General features: G+C 43.2%; 1 protein-coding gene across 4 annotated transcripts in view; it reads right to left on the minus strand.

Moving 5' to 3' along the window:
* The window catches only part of Meis2 (Meis homeobox 2), a 186,660-nt gene that overhangs the window by 153,772 nt on the left and 12,859 nt on the right, over positions 1 to 20,029 (minus strand). For all 4 annotated transcript variants that reach the window (XM_042687813.1, XM_042687812.1, XM_042687815.1 and 1 more), the window contains exon 7: positions 17,533 to 17,647. In XM_042687813.1, coding sequence (XP_042543747.1) covers positions 17,533 to 17,647 — 115 coding nt within the window. The remainder of the gene's footprint in view (positions 1 to 17,532; positions 17,648 to 20,029) is intronic.

Consider the following 20,029-nt stretch of genomic DNA (forward strand, 5'->3'; position numbering starts at 1 on the left):
CTGTCCTATGCCGGACACACGCTAGTACCGCACACATCCCACCTGCTCCCCCGGCAAGGCGAGAACCTACTTCACTGGTGGAGTCTGGCCCACTCTCCCACCCTGGAGTCTCAGGGCCTTGCATCACCTCTGGGTTTCCAAGGCGTGCACACACACCGCACTTCCAAGGGTGGGCTAGCAGGGGGCCGACTTGAGGCCCAAGTCTGAGGGCCCAACTCCATTCAAGTCTCTGGGGCAGAAAACAAAAAAATGTCAAGTATAAAATGGGGAAAGTAGAACCGGCGCTGGTGGCTCACGCGTGGAGTCCTAGCTACTCAGGTGACAGAGCTGAGGATCACAGTTTGAAGCCAGCCCAGACTGAAAAATCCATGAGACTCTTATCTCCAATTAAGTACCAAATAACAAAACACCAAACATAGAGCTGTGGCTCAAGAAGTAGAGCGCTAGCCTTGACCTGGGGAGGTTGGGGCGGGGGGCGGGGGGAACCCTCAAGGACAGTCCTCAGGCCCTGAGTTCAAAGTCCCAGACTGGCCCAAAGCACATCAATAAATCAATAAGCCAATACAAAATGAGGGAGTGAGACAACATTTGAGTTAGCACCAAACCCACAATACATAAGAAGTTAAAAAATGGGGGGGGGGGGCAGGTTGTCCTGGGGCTTGAACTCGGGGCCTGGGTACTCTCTCTCCCTGAGTTGTTGTGCTTAAGGCTAGTGCTCTACCACGTGAGCCACAGCTCCATTTTCATCTTTTCAGTAGTTACTTGCAGATCAGAATCTCATAGGGCTTTCCTGTCCTGACGCCTGGCTATAAACCACAATCCAGAAATCTCAGCCTCCTGTGTAGCTAAGATTACATGCATGAGCCACCAAGGCCCCGCAGAAGCTAAAACTTTTTACCTCAAGCTTCTCCTAGATTTTTACCCTTATCCTAAGCCTCCTGCTATAAACCTGGCCTTATTTATATGTTTGTGTTGGAGTACAAGGATTACTGGCTCTCCATTCTGTAGAAATCCCATTATGTTGCATCTTGACATTTTCAGAGTAATGAGTAATGTAATCAGGACTGATAAGGTCAGTGATCATAGGTACATTATTACTATTATTACTTATTATTTGCTGTTGATATTATCCCCATTGATGGGGCATTTTTTATTGTATATGTGTGGCCTAGCCCATAGAGATCCAGATATATTCGTCTAACTTACACCTCCTAGCATCTCTGTGAGAGCTGTGGCCATCCCCATGGAATCAATGAGGAAATATAAGCTTAGAGAGTTCAATCAAAGTCACTCGAGGTCACAAGTGCGTGATTCAGAATTTTAGACCCTGGTTATATTCTAAAGTCTATGTTCTTAAGAATAAAGTGATAAACATTTGAACTTTGAAGTAAAATTTGTCGATAAAGCATAAACACATTTTGAAGAACTGGTGGCATTTCCAGTCATGCTTTCTTTCACGTGTGCTGTTTGATGCTACCGAACGAATGCATCATAGATTTGGAGATTAACACTTTGATAAACCATTTGAGGAGTGCAAGCATCACTAGCGAGGGCTTAAGTCAAAGTTAACATCTACTAAGTGTACTATAAATTATTACCTACTAAGTAATTACCAAATTAAATGTTCACTACAGAGCTGCATGCCCAGCACAGCATCACTTGAGATAGTGCAGACCTGTTTCCTGCTGGTTACTCTTAAGTTGGACCTCATGTTCCACATATGCAGAGTGCTAGAGCCACAGTCCACTTACTGTTAAGATTTCCCACCGTTGCTGTGGTCACAGGCATGGGCCGCTGGATCTAGCCCCCCCCATCCCTCCCACCCCCTATCCTCCCCCCACCCCCATCCCTCGCGTTAGACCCTCAGACTTTGTGGAGCTGGCCTGGTACTACAAACCTATCTCCGACTCTCAAGCTTGGGCTGACAGGCATGCACAAAGTTTTTACCCAGGCTGGCCTTGAACCACAATCCTCTTGATTTCAGCCTCCCAAGGAGGTAAGATGACAAATGTGAGCCGTAAGTGCTTGGCTTTGAGTGAAAACAGTTTACTCCATCAGTCTGTACTTACTGCTAACGAGGCCTGGTCTCTGACACGTGGCCTCCATCATCAAGAAGGAGGTTCCTCGATCCCCACCCTCCTTACCTCCCACTGACAGGAGCGCCAGGAAAGCTAAGCAAATGTCACCAGGCAGCACACTGGTACATTGAAGGGAAATGTTCAAGAAAAAGTCACTCTATGCAGATGAAATGTTAAATAATCATAGTTTCAGAGAGTGGAGAGCCTGCAGGAGGCCCAGGGTGCAGGCTGCCGGTTCCCGGGTCCCTGAAAACAGCCAAGCTATCACGTCTGCCTTCAAATGCCACACACGGAACAACGCACCAGTCTAGGAGCATACGCTCTTCCTCTAATTTTACGGAGCCCCTCAATAGCTCTCATTGTAACCTTACTTTTGCCGAGACTTGCCCCTCCCTCCCTCTCTCCTCTTTTCCCTTTCCCTCCCTCTACTCCCTCCTCCATCTCGCCCACCCTGTCTCTTTCTCTTCCCTTCCTCCCTTCCTTTCTTATTACTAGCTGAAAGCAGCTCATGTTTTATGCTGGCAGAAAACGTACAAGTAAAATTCCTTTTAGAACAAGAAACTGAGGAAACGCTCATCTCATCCACTGAGTGGTCGATAACACTGCTAGGGTATGCAGCTTGTGTGTGCAAACACCCAAGTGTGGGTGGCTAAAGAACAGTAAAACCATGTCTCTACTCTTAGTCTTACCAGTTGACTAGTGATGTTGCAAGATCGTCTCTTAAATGCATCCATGCTCTTGACTATTAAGAGGACATTGATTAGAAATGCTGGAGTCTCCTGAGCTAAATTACTATAAAGCACCCGACATCTTACAGAAAAAGGTCTTGACACAGAAAACCTCAGCTCACCACAGACCTCGTCTGGAGTCACTGGTCCAGGAGAGCAGCCCGGCACATGTGAGCACCTGCTTCCTTCACTCAGGAGGAGTATCCCTTCTGAGGTGTCCATCCCTCAGTGACCCAGAGATGGAAATTCTGGTCATACTAAAAATGCCCTCTCAGAATCTTTCAACAAGTAGGAACAAGCCGGGCGCCGGTGGCTCACGCCTGTCATCCTAGCTACTCAGGAGGCTGAGATCTGAGGATCATGGTTCAAAGCCAGCCCGGGCAGGAAAGTTCGTGAGACTCTCATCTCCAATAAACCGCTAGAAAACCAGAAGTGGCACTGTAGCTCAAGCGGTAGAGCGCTTGCCTTGAGCTGAAGAGCACAAGGACAGCGCCCAAGCCCAGAGTTCAAACCCCACGACAAAAAAAAAAAAAAAACAACAAAAAAGAAGTAGGAACAGTCACGGAAAAAATGCATTACCAGAAGATGCAATAAATGTGAACAGAAAGATGGAGGTTAGGACTGTGAGATTATTGGGATTTTGTAGCTCTGTTCCCCCAAATTTCCCAATGGATGGACATTGTACAGTCCTCTGCTCACTTCCTAACACAGCAGGGCCACGCCCTCCACCCCCAACCTGCAAGGACTGCTCTCTCTCCCTCTCCCTCCGGCTTGCCCTTCCATCCCCCTCAAAACCCGGTGGTTTGGAAGGAAGTCTGTCGTGTGCTTTGCTCTCTAGCTTAAGCAAATGAGCCAAGAAAGAGATTTGTGGTACAACTAAGAGAGTAATACAGGACATGTCAGGAATGAGTGTGCCAGGGTGTTCATTTCTCCATTCTGGAGAATGTAATCAAATATGCCAACTTTGCATCAAACACTCAAGAAGTGTTCACAGCACACTTGGATTAGTACAGTGGAGTCTAACTACAGGGTAGCCAGCTTCAGAGAATGTTGCGAGAACAGCACCTGACCAATGAGGAAATTGCTCTTAACACCACTGAAAACTGACCTTGAGATTATGCTGCCCCACCTCCTACATACAAGACTCATGAAGACACCTCTGGATAGCAAGTGGGCTGGCTGGTCTCAGAGGAGGAAGCGGAGTGGAAGAGAGTGCTTTTGAGTGTGTGCCCGGGAAGACTGGTCCCAGAGGTAGTGTAAAACAATATGGTCCCAGCGGTTAAGTGGGTCTGGAGAGCCATGTCTCTGTTGCTCATTGCAGACCTAAAACACACATTAGCAATTCAGGTGATCTGAAAATCCGCCCCCCAACCCCACCCCCGGGGAGGAAGCGCTGCTCTACACTAGGTTTCAATTTAAGTATAAGGCGATCTTTTTTTAAGTAACAAATATGTAAACATCCCAGGAACCATAATTTTCCGAATGAAGAAGATACATTTACTCCCTCCTGTTGAATCATTTCTAGATGTTAATAGTTACAATCCCATAGAAAGTGTGCCCTCAGATACAAACTTCTTTGATGGTGTGATACATGTGAGACCTGTGTGAGTCGCATAGCTTTGTGCTTGTAACTGCGAAGCGTATGTCAAATCTATTATTTTTCTAAAGCTATGCGAAACTTGCTGCTTCTCTCAAATGAACAATATTTCAGGGACTCATATGTTCTTCTATCTGACCACACGTGGAACTGGTAATTGGCATCCAAAAGGAAGGCAATTATGGCACTACCCATTCTCAAATCTCCAATAGGCTCGTTCCCATTACACACCAAGTCAAGCACACATCCCCAGCCTGTTATACAGCGCCCTGTATAACATGGACTCAATTCTCCTCTCAAACAACAACAACAACAATTATTATTATTATTATTATTGAAGGTCTTCTACATTATCATAGCACAGTGGAAGGCAGAGGGGGAAGGAGAAGCCTACGGTATACAAACTGTTCTCAAGAATTTTACGGGGCATCAGTGGCCCACACCTGTAATCCTAGCTCCTGAGGAGGCTGAGAGCTAAGGATCATGGTTTAAAGCCAGAACAGGCAAGAAAGTGGGTGAGACTCTTATCTCCAACTAACCACCAAAAAGCCAGACATAGAGCTGTAGCTCAAGTGGCAGAGCACCAGCCTTGAGCATAATATTTCAGGGACAGCATTCAGGCTAAGTTCAAATCCTGAGACTGGTATGCAAGTGCATGCATCTGTATGCATGCATGTGTACACATATGCACACGCATATGGACACCCACACGCTTAATAGTCAAGCTCTATGATAAACGAGGCACAATCACTGCGAGAGCACCAGGGAACCCAACATGTTACCAGCAGGAACACAGGCAGTGGGAGTTCAAAGGAATAGGAGAACTTCAAGAGCAAGCGGGGTCTGGAGCTCCTGGCAGTGCTCAGGGCTGGGCTCCGAGGAGGCTGATGGGTCTCTAGCCTTCTAACCCATCAAAATGTGTTCTCAGGGTCTGCGTCTTGCTCTCAGTTATCTAGGCTCTGTCTGCAACTATTTTACAGGCAACTTTTAAATTTAAAAGTTACAGTGATTACCTACTATGAAGTAAACACAAAATGGTCTCTTTACTAAATCACATTATCTTTTATCCCTATTCTTCAAAATCTATGAATATATGATTTATTATGCTCCTTCTCTAGATAGGAAGTGGATATGAGACTTGCCTATAACAAGAGACACATCCACAGGTGGAGAACAGCCAATGCCAGAGGCCATGAGTTAACCACTAAACTTCAGCACCCGTAGGCCTGTGTGTCCCAAGAGTCACTATTTACAAGGCCTTCACCATGCACTTCTACCTCAGCAGCTTTCCTATGTACAAATGAAATCTCTTCTGGCTTCAAAAATTCTTACCAAGAAGAAAGAAGACTATGTAGAGTCCCTGGCACCTCCACCAAGGGAGAACCCTGCGGGACAAGCCTGGATTTTGTCTTCTCCCCTTTCACATGAGAGCTCCCTCTCAGTCCTCTCTCCTCCACCTCTACTTGTCCAGCCTTCGTTCAATCCTCCTGTCTTCTGGACTCTGTATTGATTCTTCTTTCACTCCATACTCAGTAACAGCTGATTTTAAAATGCATGGTTTACCATAAACTCCTTTTGCTTAGCCTTCTTTAGGGGGTTTACTGTATTTCAGAGCAGGGATTCCCTAGGGCATGGATTAAAAATTCAGATCCCCAAGGCTTTCTCTGGAAATCCCAGTTTGGGAATCCCTATTGATAGGTTGCTAGGTGCTAAATTTGGCAAACACTACTCTGGAAGATTAGGTATAAATGTACTCCTATGGTAAATAGGGATCTTCATGCACAGCATACCCCCCCACCCCACACACATACTTTCCCCTCCAGCCCCACCCCTACACAGCTCCTCCTTCAGCCTCATCATTGAGCCATACACCTCAAGCAGCTCCACACATCTGGTCCTTTACAGTGGCTATACTCACCGCTCCTGACATCTCCCTGTGTCATTAAATCTTAAAAACACCAACCAAGCCGGGCACCGGTGACTCATGCCTGTAATCCTACCTTCTCAGGAGGCTGAGACCTGAGGATCAAGGTTCAAAGCCAGCCCAGGCAGCCACGTCTGTGAGACTCTGATCTCCATTTAACCACCAGAAAACCAAAAGTGGCACTGTGGCTCAACTGGCACAATACTAGCCTTGAGCTGAAAAGCTCAGAGACAGCACCCAGGCCCAGAGTTCAAGACCCACAACTGACCAAAAACAAACAAACAAAACACCACCAACCAAAGGCCATCAAAACCCTCTGAGGCCTTGCTAACTCATTCAGTCTTCCACAAATATTTCACATGGGCACTGATGACTCCCTTTTCTGAAATACTCTACAACCTGAACGTCGAATGCGAGATCAGAAGAATACATGTTTGTTTACATTCTTGAATCACTTGTTGAAAGTATAACTTGACCAGGAGAGTCTCTGCATTCCACCATTCATCATCTAGACAGACTGTTTAAAAGCCACTATGGCTGGGGCACCAGTGGCCTATAATCTTAGCTACTTAGAATGCAGGGTTCTCAGGATTCAGGCTCAAAGCCAACAAATCCAAGAGACTCTTATCTCCAATTAACCAGCAAAAGCCAGAAGTGCAAGTGTGGTTCAAGTGGCAGAGCACCAGCCTTGAGTGGGAAAAGCTAAGCAAGAGCATGAGGTCCTAAATTCAAGCCCCACTATTGGCACAAAAGGAAAAAAAAAAAAGCCAATCGGTACAATGTGTATTAACTGTGCAACTAACCTATGAGATGGTCATTATCCCATTTTCCAGATTAAGAAACTGCTACTTAGAAATAGCAGAGTGAAGAGGATTTAGACCCACCTGCGTCCCCAGCTGTCCGTCTCTTACACCGGGCTGCCTTCTGCATCTGCAAACCTTCTCAGTCCATGCCCCCACGGCTGACAATGCGCCAGGCATGCGCTGTCCATGCCCTTGCCATGGTGTGCCCCCCCAACTCCTGGGAAATGACAAGTTACAGAAGTCCGATGTGATTTCCATATTTTTCCCCAGAGTGCCTTGCTAGATGAAGATCTTGGGAGACTGAATTTAAATGGCATGCATTCAGTGAGATGAGGTCTCAAGAGACTGAGATGCTCGCCCCCAGATAGGCATGTGACCCTACATGTCAGTCTCCAGGTGTGGCAATCTGTCAGAAAAGGACAGCCACGAGGGAGAGACTTCAAGCTTCCGAGCGGTGTCACTTTCCTTCATCACTCTCAGTTAGTACATAGAAAATCTGGAAGTTTTATTTTACTGGATGGCATTTGTTACAAATGTTAGTTGGTTGAAAAAAAATATATTAAATTTTACCCTCCCAGTCTACTTTTGTAGATCTTTCAACTAAGAAAAAAAAAAAATGGTAGGCAACAGCTGGTAGAAAGGGTTAAGGTTGAGGTGTTTTGACTAGAGTTAACCATCTCTATATCTTCAATGAATGAATGATCTTTTAAGTAATTAGAACTCAGTTACTATGTTTAGCTGTACGTTTCCTGATCATTAATTTTCTGGAATGATTTTGAATTCATTTCAGGAAAGGGCAGAGTCTGACTCTGTAATGAGAGAGCTATTGTTTTACCTGTGAAGTACAGAAATTCTAACAAAAGGAATCCTAGTTAGATAAAAGATAATGGAGAAGTTGTCTGTGCTTTCAAAATGCCTAGTGAATAAAACAGTTTTTTGATACTATGACCACCACCAACTAAGATTTCCCACATGTGTGTTGTAGCATTTTACCATTTAGGAACATAAACTCTCATCTTAGTTATTTTTCTAGACAAAAGAAAAGAAAAAATGATCTCGCTTAAAGCAAAAGCAAGAACCAAAAAAAAAAAATTTTAATCACTAGTTCAATACCCAGTACAGAAGAAATAAAAAGATACTGATATCTCACTACATATTATAAACAAAGGACAGAAAATGTTCCTGTTATACAGCTTATGAAGAACTAGTAGTCTTTCTCAAGGTTCTAAAAGTGTACAAATATAAAAAAAATGAGCCTTATGCATATTAGATTTGATCCAATGCTACAGGTGAGCACAAGTCTGAAAACTCCGTGCCCAAGGTCAGACACATCATGGAGACCGAGAAGAAAAAGGAGGAAAGCAGTTCCTGGCTCCACGCAATGCTACGTGCACAGGGGAGGCCTCTATCTGTGTAACAGTCTTCAGGACAACTTTGAGCTGTAGATTTCCCTTTACTCTGCAGATGCAGAGGCTGAAGCCAGCAGGCTGCAGTAAAACTGGGCCTTGGCCCCACGGCTGTCTCCCAGGTCTGGGTCCTTTTCAATGAAAACGTGACCTTACCAGTCGGGTCTCCTGGCTCACCATGCCAGATCTTAGCCAGTAATTCATGAAGATGAAAGGGCTCACTGCAAAGCTCTGCTCGCATCACCAAAAATAATCATACTTGCCTCAACGCAAGCCATGGAAAACTAGGGGACATATGTAGAACATCAACAAAAAGGCAAAAATTACTTCCAGCCTCCCTCACCCGTGTGTGAAGACCCAGTGACGCTCCCCAAGGTTAATAGCACCCTAAGGAGGATTCGGGCAAAATGGATCCTGAGTTCATCATGGAAAACTGTTTGCCACATTAAGCAATTTTCCTAATTAGACTCACCATTACATTTACAGACATATGTCTGTATACTCTTACATCGATAGCATAATGAAAAGAAGTCCCATCTCCACATTCAGAACATATGTACATAGTTCAAGACAACATTAAAGGCCAAATGAGACAATTTTAAAATTTAAGAGCCTATCTGTAACCAAAAAAAACTAAGTTTCAGCTAACAGGTCTACTGATTATTAAAGCAGTAATGAACATAACAAACTGTTCATAAGACACAAGGAATTGTATCCCTAGAGGAGGTATTACAATTTTAATAGATAAATAAGTAAATACATTCTGAATAGAGCATTTATATCTAGGCACACAGCACAGAATACAAAATTCTGATTGATTTATCTATCTTTAAAAGAAAAAAAAAGGCGGGTATCGGTGGCTCACACCTGTAATCCTAGCTACTCAAGAGGCTGAGATCTGAAGATCTCGGTTCAAAGCCAGCCCAGGCAGAAACATCTGTGAGACTCTTATCTCCAATTAACCACCAGAAAATCAGAAGTGGTGCTGTGGCTCAAGTGGTAGAGCGCTAGCCTTGAGCTGAAGAGCTGAGGGACAGCGCCCAGGCCCAGAGTTCAAGCTTCACTACCAACAAGAAAAAAAAAAAAAAGTGAAATTTTTGTGGCTTCCGTTTATAGATTTTTTTTTTTAAATAGACTTACTAAAAATGGTCCATAGTTGGGTTATGTGAAGCACAGCAGAAGCACAAATGTAGAGAGCAGGGTGTTGGCCTCAAACCTGGGAGCAGGAGGACTAACTAGAACTTTGGTCAGGCAGGCGGCAGGCCCTCTGGGCCCTCTGGGCCTCCTTTCAGGATTCCCCTCTCCAGGCCTCCGCTTTCCAGGAAGCTCAGAGACTTTCCCATTGCACAGCGGGGGTGCGAAAGTGGTTTGCTTTCATTTTAATGAGGAGCTAGATTTCAAGGAAACCCCATAGCTGCTTTTTGTGCTTGTCACTGGGAAAGTAGTGAACTGCTCAGAACTACACAGGGATGACTTTTAGCAGATTAAAGCGGTTTATATGATTTTTCTGCTGTGACATAAAAAATACTTTTCAAGGCCAAATTAAAAACAGATGTCAACATGCGAGAATGAATAAAAAGTTCTCCTATTACCCTCCCCTACCCCTCTCCCCAAACAAACAAGCAAACAATAAGGATTCTGAGAAACTCCCTGTGGGTGGAGTAGGGGGCTGGAACACGCTTATCAGTGCAGACTATTCTTCGGGAACCAGGACAATAAGAAGAAAACCAGCACATGTATCTCACAATGTATGGCACCATAAGGCTGTGAAAGATGCACTGGAGGGATTCAGCAAGTGCTGTTCAGCCAAAAATCAATTGAGAAATCAGCGTGATAACAGAGCATGAGGTGCCCTATAATAGCCTTAAGACCCCCAAGGCGATTCTAGCCCCTTTCATCTGCCACACTGCACAGACTCCGGGGGACTTCGCTTCCGCTCCTTGACGGCTAAGCCCTTTTGCATCTCCTACCTACTGCTTGGCTCTCCCTTAGAAAGGGGGCTGACAAGAAACGATGATGTTTTCAAGTGGTTTTTGAGAATTTTTATTCTTACCCTCTCTTGACATCAACACTGAAGTGTGCCCTGTGCTATCTTACCAGTCAGGGAAAATTCCCCCAGTCTCACCTTGTCACGTGTAATAGCAGACAACCTAATGAGTAATAGTCTTTCGTTTTGAATGCCTTAACTAACATGCCTTCCACTGGCCCCTTAACAAAACCACCGTTCAGGCTTCTGCAAATGAGACAGAGGAGCAATTAACAGCATTGTTGTAAATATCCACCTATATTTCATAGCAAGATTTCATCTCAGTATCTCTTCAACCACTTCCCCGCAGTGTCTGGTTTTGTTCAAGTTATGTGTCTGCTTGGCATTTGGTGCAAATCTGTCCCTCAGTCGCAAGTGCTGGCATTTTTACCTGAGCTCAAGCTCAAAATGACTGGTTGAGTTCATCGTGCTTGCTAGCAGGATTTCCTCATAATAAAAACATCTCACTTGCAAACTTCTGAATCTGACGTGAGACACACCACCGACTCAGTGGTGACACGTCGGAGCCTGAGGAGGGCATACAGAAGCACGGGATCCACACGAGGCAAGGAAGAGCTAATTGGGAGTCCGCTTCCCTGTGGTTATCAGCTTGTTTATGGGGAGGGAGGGCTTTCCCGAATGGCACTGTAAATTCATCCCTGATTATGGCGTTCACACCAAGGCTCATTTCCACACGCTCCCCGAAAGCCCCCACCTAGTCCATTTTGTCTGGTTATAAAGGGTTGTGCACTGTTTGCGGAGAATGACAGTTTTTCCTGCTTTGATTTTCTCCAGTTTCAGGGAAAATTAATCAGTTGCACAAGCCAGTTGTCAGATTTCACTTCCCTCGTGGCAGAAAGTACACATATTCATTGTCTTCTATAAGAATAAATTTTAGTGATTTTCCCCATGTCAATGTGAATATTAGACTGACCCAATTAATATGAAATGCTTCTCTGTTGCTGGAACAGACAGCGCTACAGAGAGAACCATTTGCACAACCTGCTCATGATTATGGGCCATAAGGACACAAAGATGGCACGCACATTTGTGGACCATCTGAATTCTTATACTGAGAGGGAGGGGGAAGGGGGAGCGAGCGGCATGACGTTTGCTTGACTGTCGTGGGTCATGTTTTTTAATCCACAGTATTGGACATGTAACACAGCAACAAGAGCTGATCATTTTGTTTAATCACCTTTTGGATCTTTGCCAGATGGTCTCCATTGAGAGCGCGGCAAACAGAGAGAGATGAACTGCATCTAACACGCCACCAGAGCTTTCCCGTAAATGTCTGAGAACTGATTCCAACAAGAATTCAGTCTCAGAGCAGAAAGGGATACATTTAAAAACTATGTGCATTAACTATACTTTTCCCCATAGATCCTCACTTGGCATGAATAATTTACCCACTCTTATGCTAATGGGATCATGAAAGTATCCCTCTGTCTTAGTGCAGCTATTCTCAGCTTTCAGTAATTACCCCACCCAGTGAAAATAACATGGCTTCTACGTTGAATGCCCCACTCATACCTGACAATTCAAAAGATCATGGCTGACAGTGGAAGGATCTAGAACTGGACAGAGACACCCTAGTAGCCTAGGGAAAAGTACAGCCCCTAAGTAATGCTAGTAGCAGGTAGAATGCATGGGGATGGGAAGCTGGAAGAAGAGCCAAAAGGAAAAAAAAAAATCCCCCCCCATCAAGCCTGTCTTTCCTTCACTTATTCTTGAATAAGAAGGGGTGGTTCTTCCATCACTGTGAGAAACATTTGTGACCAGACTCGTTTCTAAGGGAAAACAGCAAGCAATATCTAACAAAAAGACCCATGATTATCCCTAAAATACATCTTTATGAAGTATGTATTTTATCAGAGTTTGTAAAAATCTGAATACTGAGAAATCCCCTACATTTTTGCTTTTGAGGGAGAAAAAGAATTACAAAAGAAGGAGGAGGAAGAGAAGGAGGAAGAGGAGGAGAAAAAGGACCCATTTCAACCTCTGTCCACAAAACTCCATGTTAGGTAGTTCACTGTGTAGAAATCAGGCTAAAACATCTGTGAAAGAAAGCTATGAAACAGCAGGGAATGAGGCTGGTTTATTGTTTATCTTTTGTTCATGAGGCAGTATTCAAGTTTAATTACTACTCTAAATTAAACTCTAACTGCCATCAGGAGACAACCCTTTACATGACTAAGTTAAAAAAAAAATCTAGAAATCCCAACTCTGGTTTCTAAAGTAAGTTGATACATATAGGAAGAAATTACTCAAAATTAACAGCAATTATAGAAAGCTTTTAAGCATTTATGGGCACCATTACATGTTCCTAGACCATTCATTTATTAGAAGGGTTTAATTTTATTTCTAATGGTTACTACTCTAGTAAGTTCAGAAGAAAGCAACAGAAAATTATTTGAGTGTTTTCTGATGATTGAAGGATAGTTTTTTTTTTATTTTATTGGAGGGGAAGAGAAAGAAAATGCATTATTAATATTCTGTATACAGCAGCCTCTTCTGTGGTCATGTTCCATGATCAATTATAGTGTCAGAAAAAATTTTGATACAATTAGGAGGATAGGAAGAAAAAGAAATGTCATTGTATTTATCATAACAGTAAATGACCAGTTTGGGATGAACTTAGCTCTAGGAAAAATAAAAGTTAAAAGCAGCTAGCAAAAGATTATGCCAGCTGGCACCTGTCACATTGTATTTAGGGTTATTTTAAAGAGATTGCCACCACTTGCGTTGACAAGACTTTCCCTAGACTGAGGAAGAAATCCCGGAAGAACATAGGCAGGACCCACAGAAAGTGGATTTGAGGTATTCCTCACCCTTCTTTTCAATATTTAAGTAAGATATCTTGATGAGGGAAACACTATTTAAAACTATAACATGTGTTACCAACTCAAAAGTGTAGTACTACTACTGTCTTAGGGGTCCCGTATGCCTTATGAACTTGCATTCACTCCTAGAGGAGAATTCGTGGGTTCCGACCCCATGACTGCTGCAGAACTGTATGAAATCTAGAACTACATGAAATCCGTCCATGGAGTCCTAGCCTGACTGGCCGGGTAGGAGACAGAGCCCTCAGTGGAGGGCTGGGGGGCTGAGAAGGGAGGCGCGGCGGCCACGCGGCCTGGGGTGGACTGTGTCTGTACTGAAGCTGAGCTGGGTCTGGCAACAGTATGGTTAACGTGTGTGGGGTGTGCAGTGTGAGCTCAGCAGTTACTGGGCCAACTGTCTCGGTATTTCTGGGAAGCCTGCCTATTCACAGTGCAGGGATTGTTCAGTTGCTGCAAAATGTACAAAATGAATTTTACAAAAATGAATTGTAAGGAAGGCCCCATTACAACGATTCTACAGCAAAGATGTCAACATCAATTTTTCTTTCATGCATAGCTAATGATTAAAACAGCATATTCCATTTGCCTAAGACAATTTATTTCATATTGGCACATCAAAATATTGAAATACAAAGTTATCTTTAGTCTACCCTTTTTATTCATTGCTGCTGAACCCATACCATTGTTCAAACCAGAAAAAATAAAACAAACTTGGCACGAAATACTTAAAACAAAGGCTCATCAATATCCTCCAATTTGTCAACATCTCAATTACAGCACTGCAAAAAATGTAAATTTCATGTGCTCTACACACTGAGGGGGATATTCTCCTGCCAATTCACATGCGTAACTCCCATCAGCAGTAATGGGAGTTACACACACCCATCAATAATAATAATACTTTGTACATACACTGTGCCTTTCATGTAAGCCTCTCAGGGTGCTCTAGAAGCAAGGCGGCCGCTTCCTAGTCTTCAGTCTGGCAAAACTACACACTGAGATGCAGAGCAGCTTGTGGCTGAGTCCCCGCCTTCCTGTCAAGCCTTACTTTCCGATGGGAAAGCAGACACAAAGAGTGCCGGTGACTTCCCCAGAATCCCAACCCAAATTCTAGCCTTGAAAAACCAGCTTTCCTTCCTCATTCCTGTGGCCAACAGGACAAACGTCCTCCCCCTGGCTGCTTTTACCAACAGAAATCAAGTGAATGAAACGGCTGGTTCATATTTACATCATTCACTAGGAAGAATGTGCTACTGGAGAGATGTAGCAAAGTCAGTGTCTACATTCCAGAAAGTTTACTTCTTACACTATTTTAATTAATTTATTTTTATTTTCCTCCTTTCGGTTTCTGGCATCTTTTCCTAAGGAGGAAAAGATGACCTTTCACCTGTGAAACTGTGTTTCTTTCCCTATCAGATCATAAAACAAGGTGTTTTTAGGTAAAGATTTGTATGAATCATTATTGTGAAAATACCCTCAAAAATCATAAAGCAACATAAATGCATGTATTGTTTTATAGCATATGGCTATTAAAATTTAATTTAAAATGTGTATGAAAACATTGTATTTAGTACAATTCATCCCTGTTTTTTCTGTTTATCATAATTTGTTTTGAAAATGAATCATTTTACAGTTTTCCATATGCCTGTTGTGCTAATAAGTTCTGAATAAGCAGAAAAACTCTTTACTAGACTGCAAACGTAATTTTCAGTGAAACATTATAATCTACTTAGTACAAAGAACATAGTATTTCCTTCCTAGGTTTTCCGTTCTGCACCAACCCTAAGCTTTAGCCTGTGATAAGCATACGTGATTTCAGTCAATGTCGCTGTTGACTTTGCCCTGCAGCAGATAATTCATCTTTCCTACGGAAAGCTACTCTGGACAATCCAGTGGGACGAAATGTCAAAATATCTTGAAAAGATGTTTAAGAGACCAAGAGGAGCAGGAGTATGACAAAATATACCACCCAAGTCTAGTCTTCAGATTTTATTCTGCTGTGAAAATACCAAGAGTATCCTTATCCATGTTTTAACCAAAACATGTGGTAAACCAGGGAGGGCACTTCCCAAACACTCTTCCCTTCACAGGAAGCCTACGTTGTCTCTCTCAAGCTTTAACGTGGTGAAAAGACTGACTTCCTAGTGCCCGTGCACAAAAGCTACCGTGTCCATCTTTAATCCCACAGAGATATGATTAGAGGAACAAAATCCTTTAGGGATCAAATCCTTCCACATGGGGATAAGCGGTTATACTCTCCCACTCTGAGAGGCCGGTGCCCTGCTTCCATCTGAGTCTCACAGCTCTTTGCTTCCTTGAACTCACTGCCCCCCACCAGCAAAAAAACAAAACAAAAAAAACAACTAAGTAACAAAAACGATAAAACTTCACACTTTGCTGCTGGGTTAACTATTCACACTTTGCTTGCTGGGGTTAGGAGCGGAGCCTCCTGTGTCTGTCCCCATCCTCTTCTCTCTGGCTCCTCTTGCCATAACTCAGCCTACCCAACAGAACCCGTCAGTTTTAAATTTCAGTTGGGACCTTGGTGACCTGTTAATGAATCTACAGAGAGGAGCAAAACTCACAGTGTTGAGTTATGCCTGGTGTTGCTCGCTGACTTGGAGTCAGAAATGCTTGAAGCGTTAACGTAATTGCAAGAATGTGAAAAATGAAGCTGGGCTCCTGAGCAAGTGAAAGGTCAGAGACAGCCTCACACACAAGAAGTCTCTGGAAGATGGCCTCATTAGGCCAGTAAGTCCGCCTCTCCTCTCTCCTCTTTTGTACTATGTGTAGGGTGTTTTGTTTTTATTAATAGATACATTTCACCCTTTTGTCCCTTTTGGGGGCGGGGGGGGGGGGGGGGGGGGGGAACAATACAAAACCTTCTGGGTTTAAACACACCAAGGAATCCACAGTTAAGTGTGGTTAAGTGTGTGCACTGTATACAGTGCACAGGATCTATGTGCAAGTTACCTTCACAGTGTCTTAGAGTTTTGTTTGTAACGGATGCAATAAAAGCAGTATGCAAACCCCCAATAAAAACAACAAGCAAGTCCTTCTACAGCCACATCAGACTTCACACCCCTGTGTCAGCCTCAGCTTGCTTCCCCGGGCTCTTGATGTGGTCAGTGAAAGCGCATCTTCCTAGTCTCTCCTGGAAATCTGCGCACCCCAAATCCCTGGCCGCAAACTGTGAGGAAAGTCGCTCTCCTTACACCAACTGCCCTTTTAACATGGCAGACATAATGACATTACCAGCTGGTAAGCTGTCCTCTATGTGAAAGCCTGTCTAACACTTAAACACTGTGCCCATAAACACAGTTGTAATAGAGATGAAACTGACCTATGAGATCAGACACCACGTAATGTAAAATATTAAAAAGTAAAATCTATACACTTTCCTGGCCCACACTCAATAGTGCATCTTCCTTTAAATGATCATTTTAGCCATAGAGGAGGCATCCTCACCAATGTACAATTGCTCTCTGTGCAGTAGGTAGACTTTCAAGGGTAGTAATCCACCCCAACTTGCAGCAGGCTTCCTTGACATCTGTAGCTGCTGTCCTCCTGCCCGCTGGTTATTCAAAATATTAGCAATTGTGACCAAGTCACCATGCCAGCTGACCAGAAAAAGGAACACTCCCCAAGGAGTTTCAGAACCCATCATCCCAAGATGCGACCGCATGTAAAATCTCCCCCCGTATCTATCTACAAACACATTTTCACATCATTTGTCCTTTAGAGCATAATTGATTACACAGAACTCTTGTGGCTTGATATTATGAGTAAATATTCTACTTATAATTCAAAGTACTGAATTTCAGCAATAAAGTAGGTCCATCCTTCCATTTACTTATACACACCAGAGTAGAGGGTAGATAATCAAATTCGTAAAAGAACTGGCAGAAATAATCAATTACTATTGTAATTCCTATTTAGTGACTGACAGCGTATTGTATTCTTTCTTTAAGTAAAGTAAGAAGAAACACTGTCTTCCTGAATGACAGCAGATGTATGTCCTTACCTGTCCTTCTCCTGTTTACCCAGAAGCGGAGGTACTGACCCCACAAAACACGCAAGCCATGTGAGTCATGCCTGCTAGGCACAAGTTGACGCTTGCCCTTTACCTTGCTCACTGCTGTTGTCGCCACTCTGGGAAGCGTGGCCCCCACTGGAGGGTCCTGGGGTGCCTGCTGAGTGGGTTGAGGTCGCATCATCATGGTCTCGCCAAGATGAAGGGTTCTGGTGCCAGGATGCCAAGGAATTTCCCCACAGTTACCATTTCGCAGTATATGAAGAGCCAAGAGGAGAGGAGCAAAGGGAGACAAAAACGTGTACTTATTAGTATTTGCACAAGTAGGTACACACGCACGCCATGTTACACGGTGCTGTTTTCAGTTACAGGTACAAAATGGAGCTCCAGAACTCGATTAACCCTCACTTTGGTGTATACATCTGTTAAGGCTAACTGAAATATGCACGTAAATGGTGCATTTTACCATATTCAAATGAAGACCACAATAAAGTTCAGTTTTTAAGTAAGAAAATATTGAAAGTATCTTTTAAACTTCTGATACACCTTAATCAAGGCACATCCCCCACCAATCAGTCCCCAAGGCTCCTGGATACTAACTATTTCAAAACATTAATATCTATATAACTAACACCTCCCTTAGTAAAAACCACAGGCTGAAGAATATATGGGACAGCTCTTCACATTTTTCACGTGTGCAGCCCTAGGATAACCTGTGTAAGCTCCCAAAAAACGTCATCGGCTAATCCTGTAACCAGCTGATGCAATATTAATCATTACATTGATACCCAATAAATTATCAATCGCCACTTAATTTGCAAATAATAATTTGCACGAATTTTCAATCGTGGGGCTTAAACTCTGGGCCTGAGTGCTGTTCCTCAGCTCTTCAGCTCAAGGAGAGCGCTCTACCACTTGAGCCACAGCACCACTTCTGGCTTTTTCTGTTTATGTGGTGCTGAGGAAATCGAACCCTGGGCCTCAAGCATCTGCGAGGCAAGCACTCTACCACTGAGCCACCTTCCCAGCCACGAATAATTTTTAAATGAAAGAGATGTGCGCTACTTGCCATCTAGTAAGCTAGCTAGACTTTCTCTTAAGCACCACAGAAGTTCTAAATCACTGAGTAGTGATTTTTTTTTCCTGGGAAAACTACTTATTTCCAAGGACATGCAAAGCAGAATGAACGTTATAGCTCATGATACTTTGCTGAATATATTTTTTGCCTGTTTCCTCTCCCCTTTCCTGATCCTTCCAATCCTCTGCTGTTGCTTAAGGAAAACAGGAATTCTAATGTACAGGAAGGACTTTATCAGCACCCCTCGAAGGGAAGCAACACATGGAATTTCCTCTGGCAGAAATGAAGGGTAGACACCACATATGAAATACAGCAGACCTGAGACCAGAGCTGTACTCCTGCCACCTGTATACAACAGCTTCAGAGAAGTCTACTGGACCACTGGCAAAGGGAATTCTTTGGGGCACCCAAAATGTAAAGCAATGTCAATCTCCCAAAATATGCCGTGTATCCTACTAGAACCTGTAGCAATCCAGACAGACCTACAAGTATATAAGCAGCACTCAACCCTCATGACCAAATGAAAATAATCTAGCCAAGTTGCCATTACACAGTTTATTAGGAAAAAAAATACAACCCTGTCATTCTTCTGAACATGAACTCTGTGACATACATATAACACAAAAAATAGTATCAAAATAAAACAGGAATACAAGGTGAGAAAAAGTAAGAAAATACTCATATTTGGAACACAGAGATTATAAATTAATATTTGGCATTTTCAATAGATTTTTAACACAACCCACAGCTCTCTGGATTAACAACATCCATATCAAAAATGCTACAGCCTGCCATCAGCAAAAACCCTGAGCAGAAATTTAGTGACTCTAAATATGGTACAGGATCCATCTTTAATATAAAGATATGCTAGAGGAAATAAATTAGGGAATGAAACTGGGTAGAATAAAATAAAACCAAGTCTTCTAATTGTCTATATTCAGACAAAGTTACTTCTATGATCTCTTTTTTTTTTTAATCTAAGTTAGAAAACACTCCAATGGTTTCAAGCTAATGGCAGACAGAATGCTGGGGCTCTTCAAGCCATACAGTCTCTTCTTGTCTGCTGTTTTGCCGGATGGTAATCTGATAAAGAGCTAGAAGAATTATAGGAAAGAGAGGAAGAGGGGGAGGGGAGGAGGAGGGAGAGGAACAGAAGGAGGAATGGAGGGAGGAAGAAAGAAAAGGAGGGAGGGGGAGTAATAGCATGAGTGTAGTCCTGTAACAGCACAGGCTAGAACCTTCTCTGTATTTGTATTAACTGCAGTAAATTCACCTAAGCTAAACTTTTCAGTGTACACAGCAAGTGATGTTAATTTTATGCACTGCAGGCTTTTTATTAAGCTGGCTGCTATAAAAGCTCCTTACCCCTTGTGAAAATTACAATAATTAACCACTAACACCTCAACTATGTTTTAAGGCAAATGTCTTCCAATAGCTATTACATAATCGTCCGCATGAAGCTCAAGTGAGTCTTTCTATGTAGGCAATACAGGGATTTTAAGGACTCCTGCTC

The sequence above is a fragment of the Dipodomys spectabilis genome, unplaced genomic scaffold (assembly GCF_019054845.1).
Source record: "Dipodomys spectabilis isolate Male_0828 unplaced genomic scaffold, ASM1905484v1 ptg000108l, whole genome shotgun sequence".
Taxonomy (NCBI): Eukaryota; Metazoa; Chordata; class Mammalia; order Rodentia; family Heteromyidae; genus Dipodomys; species Dipodomys spectabilis.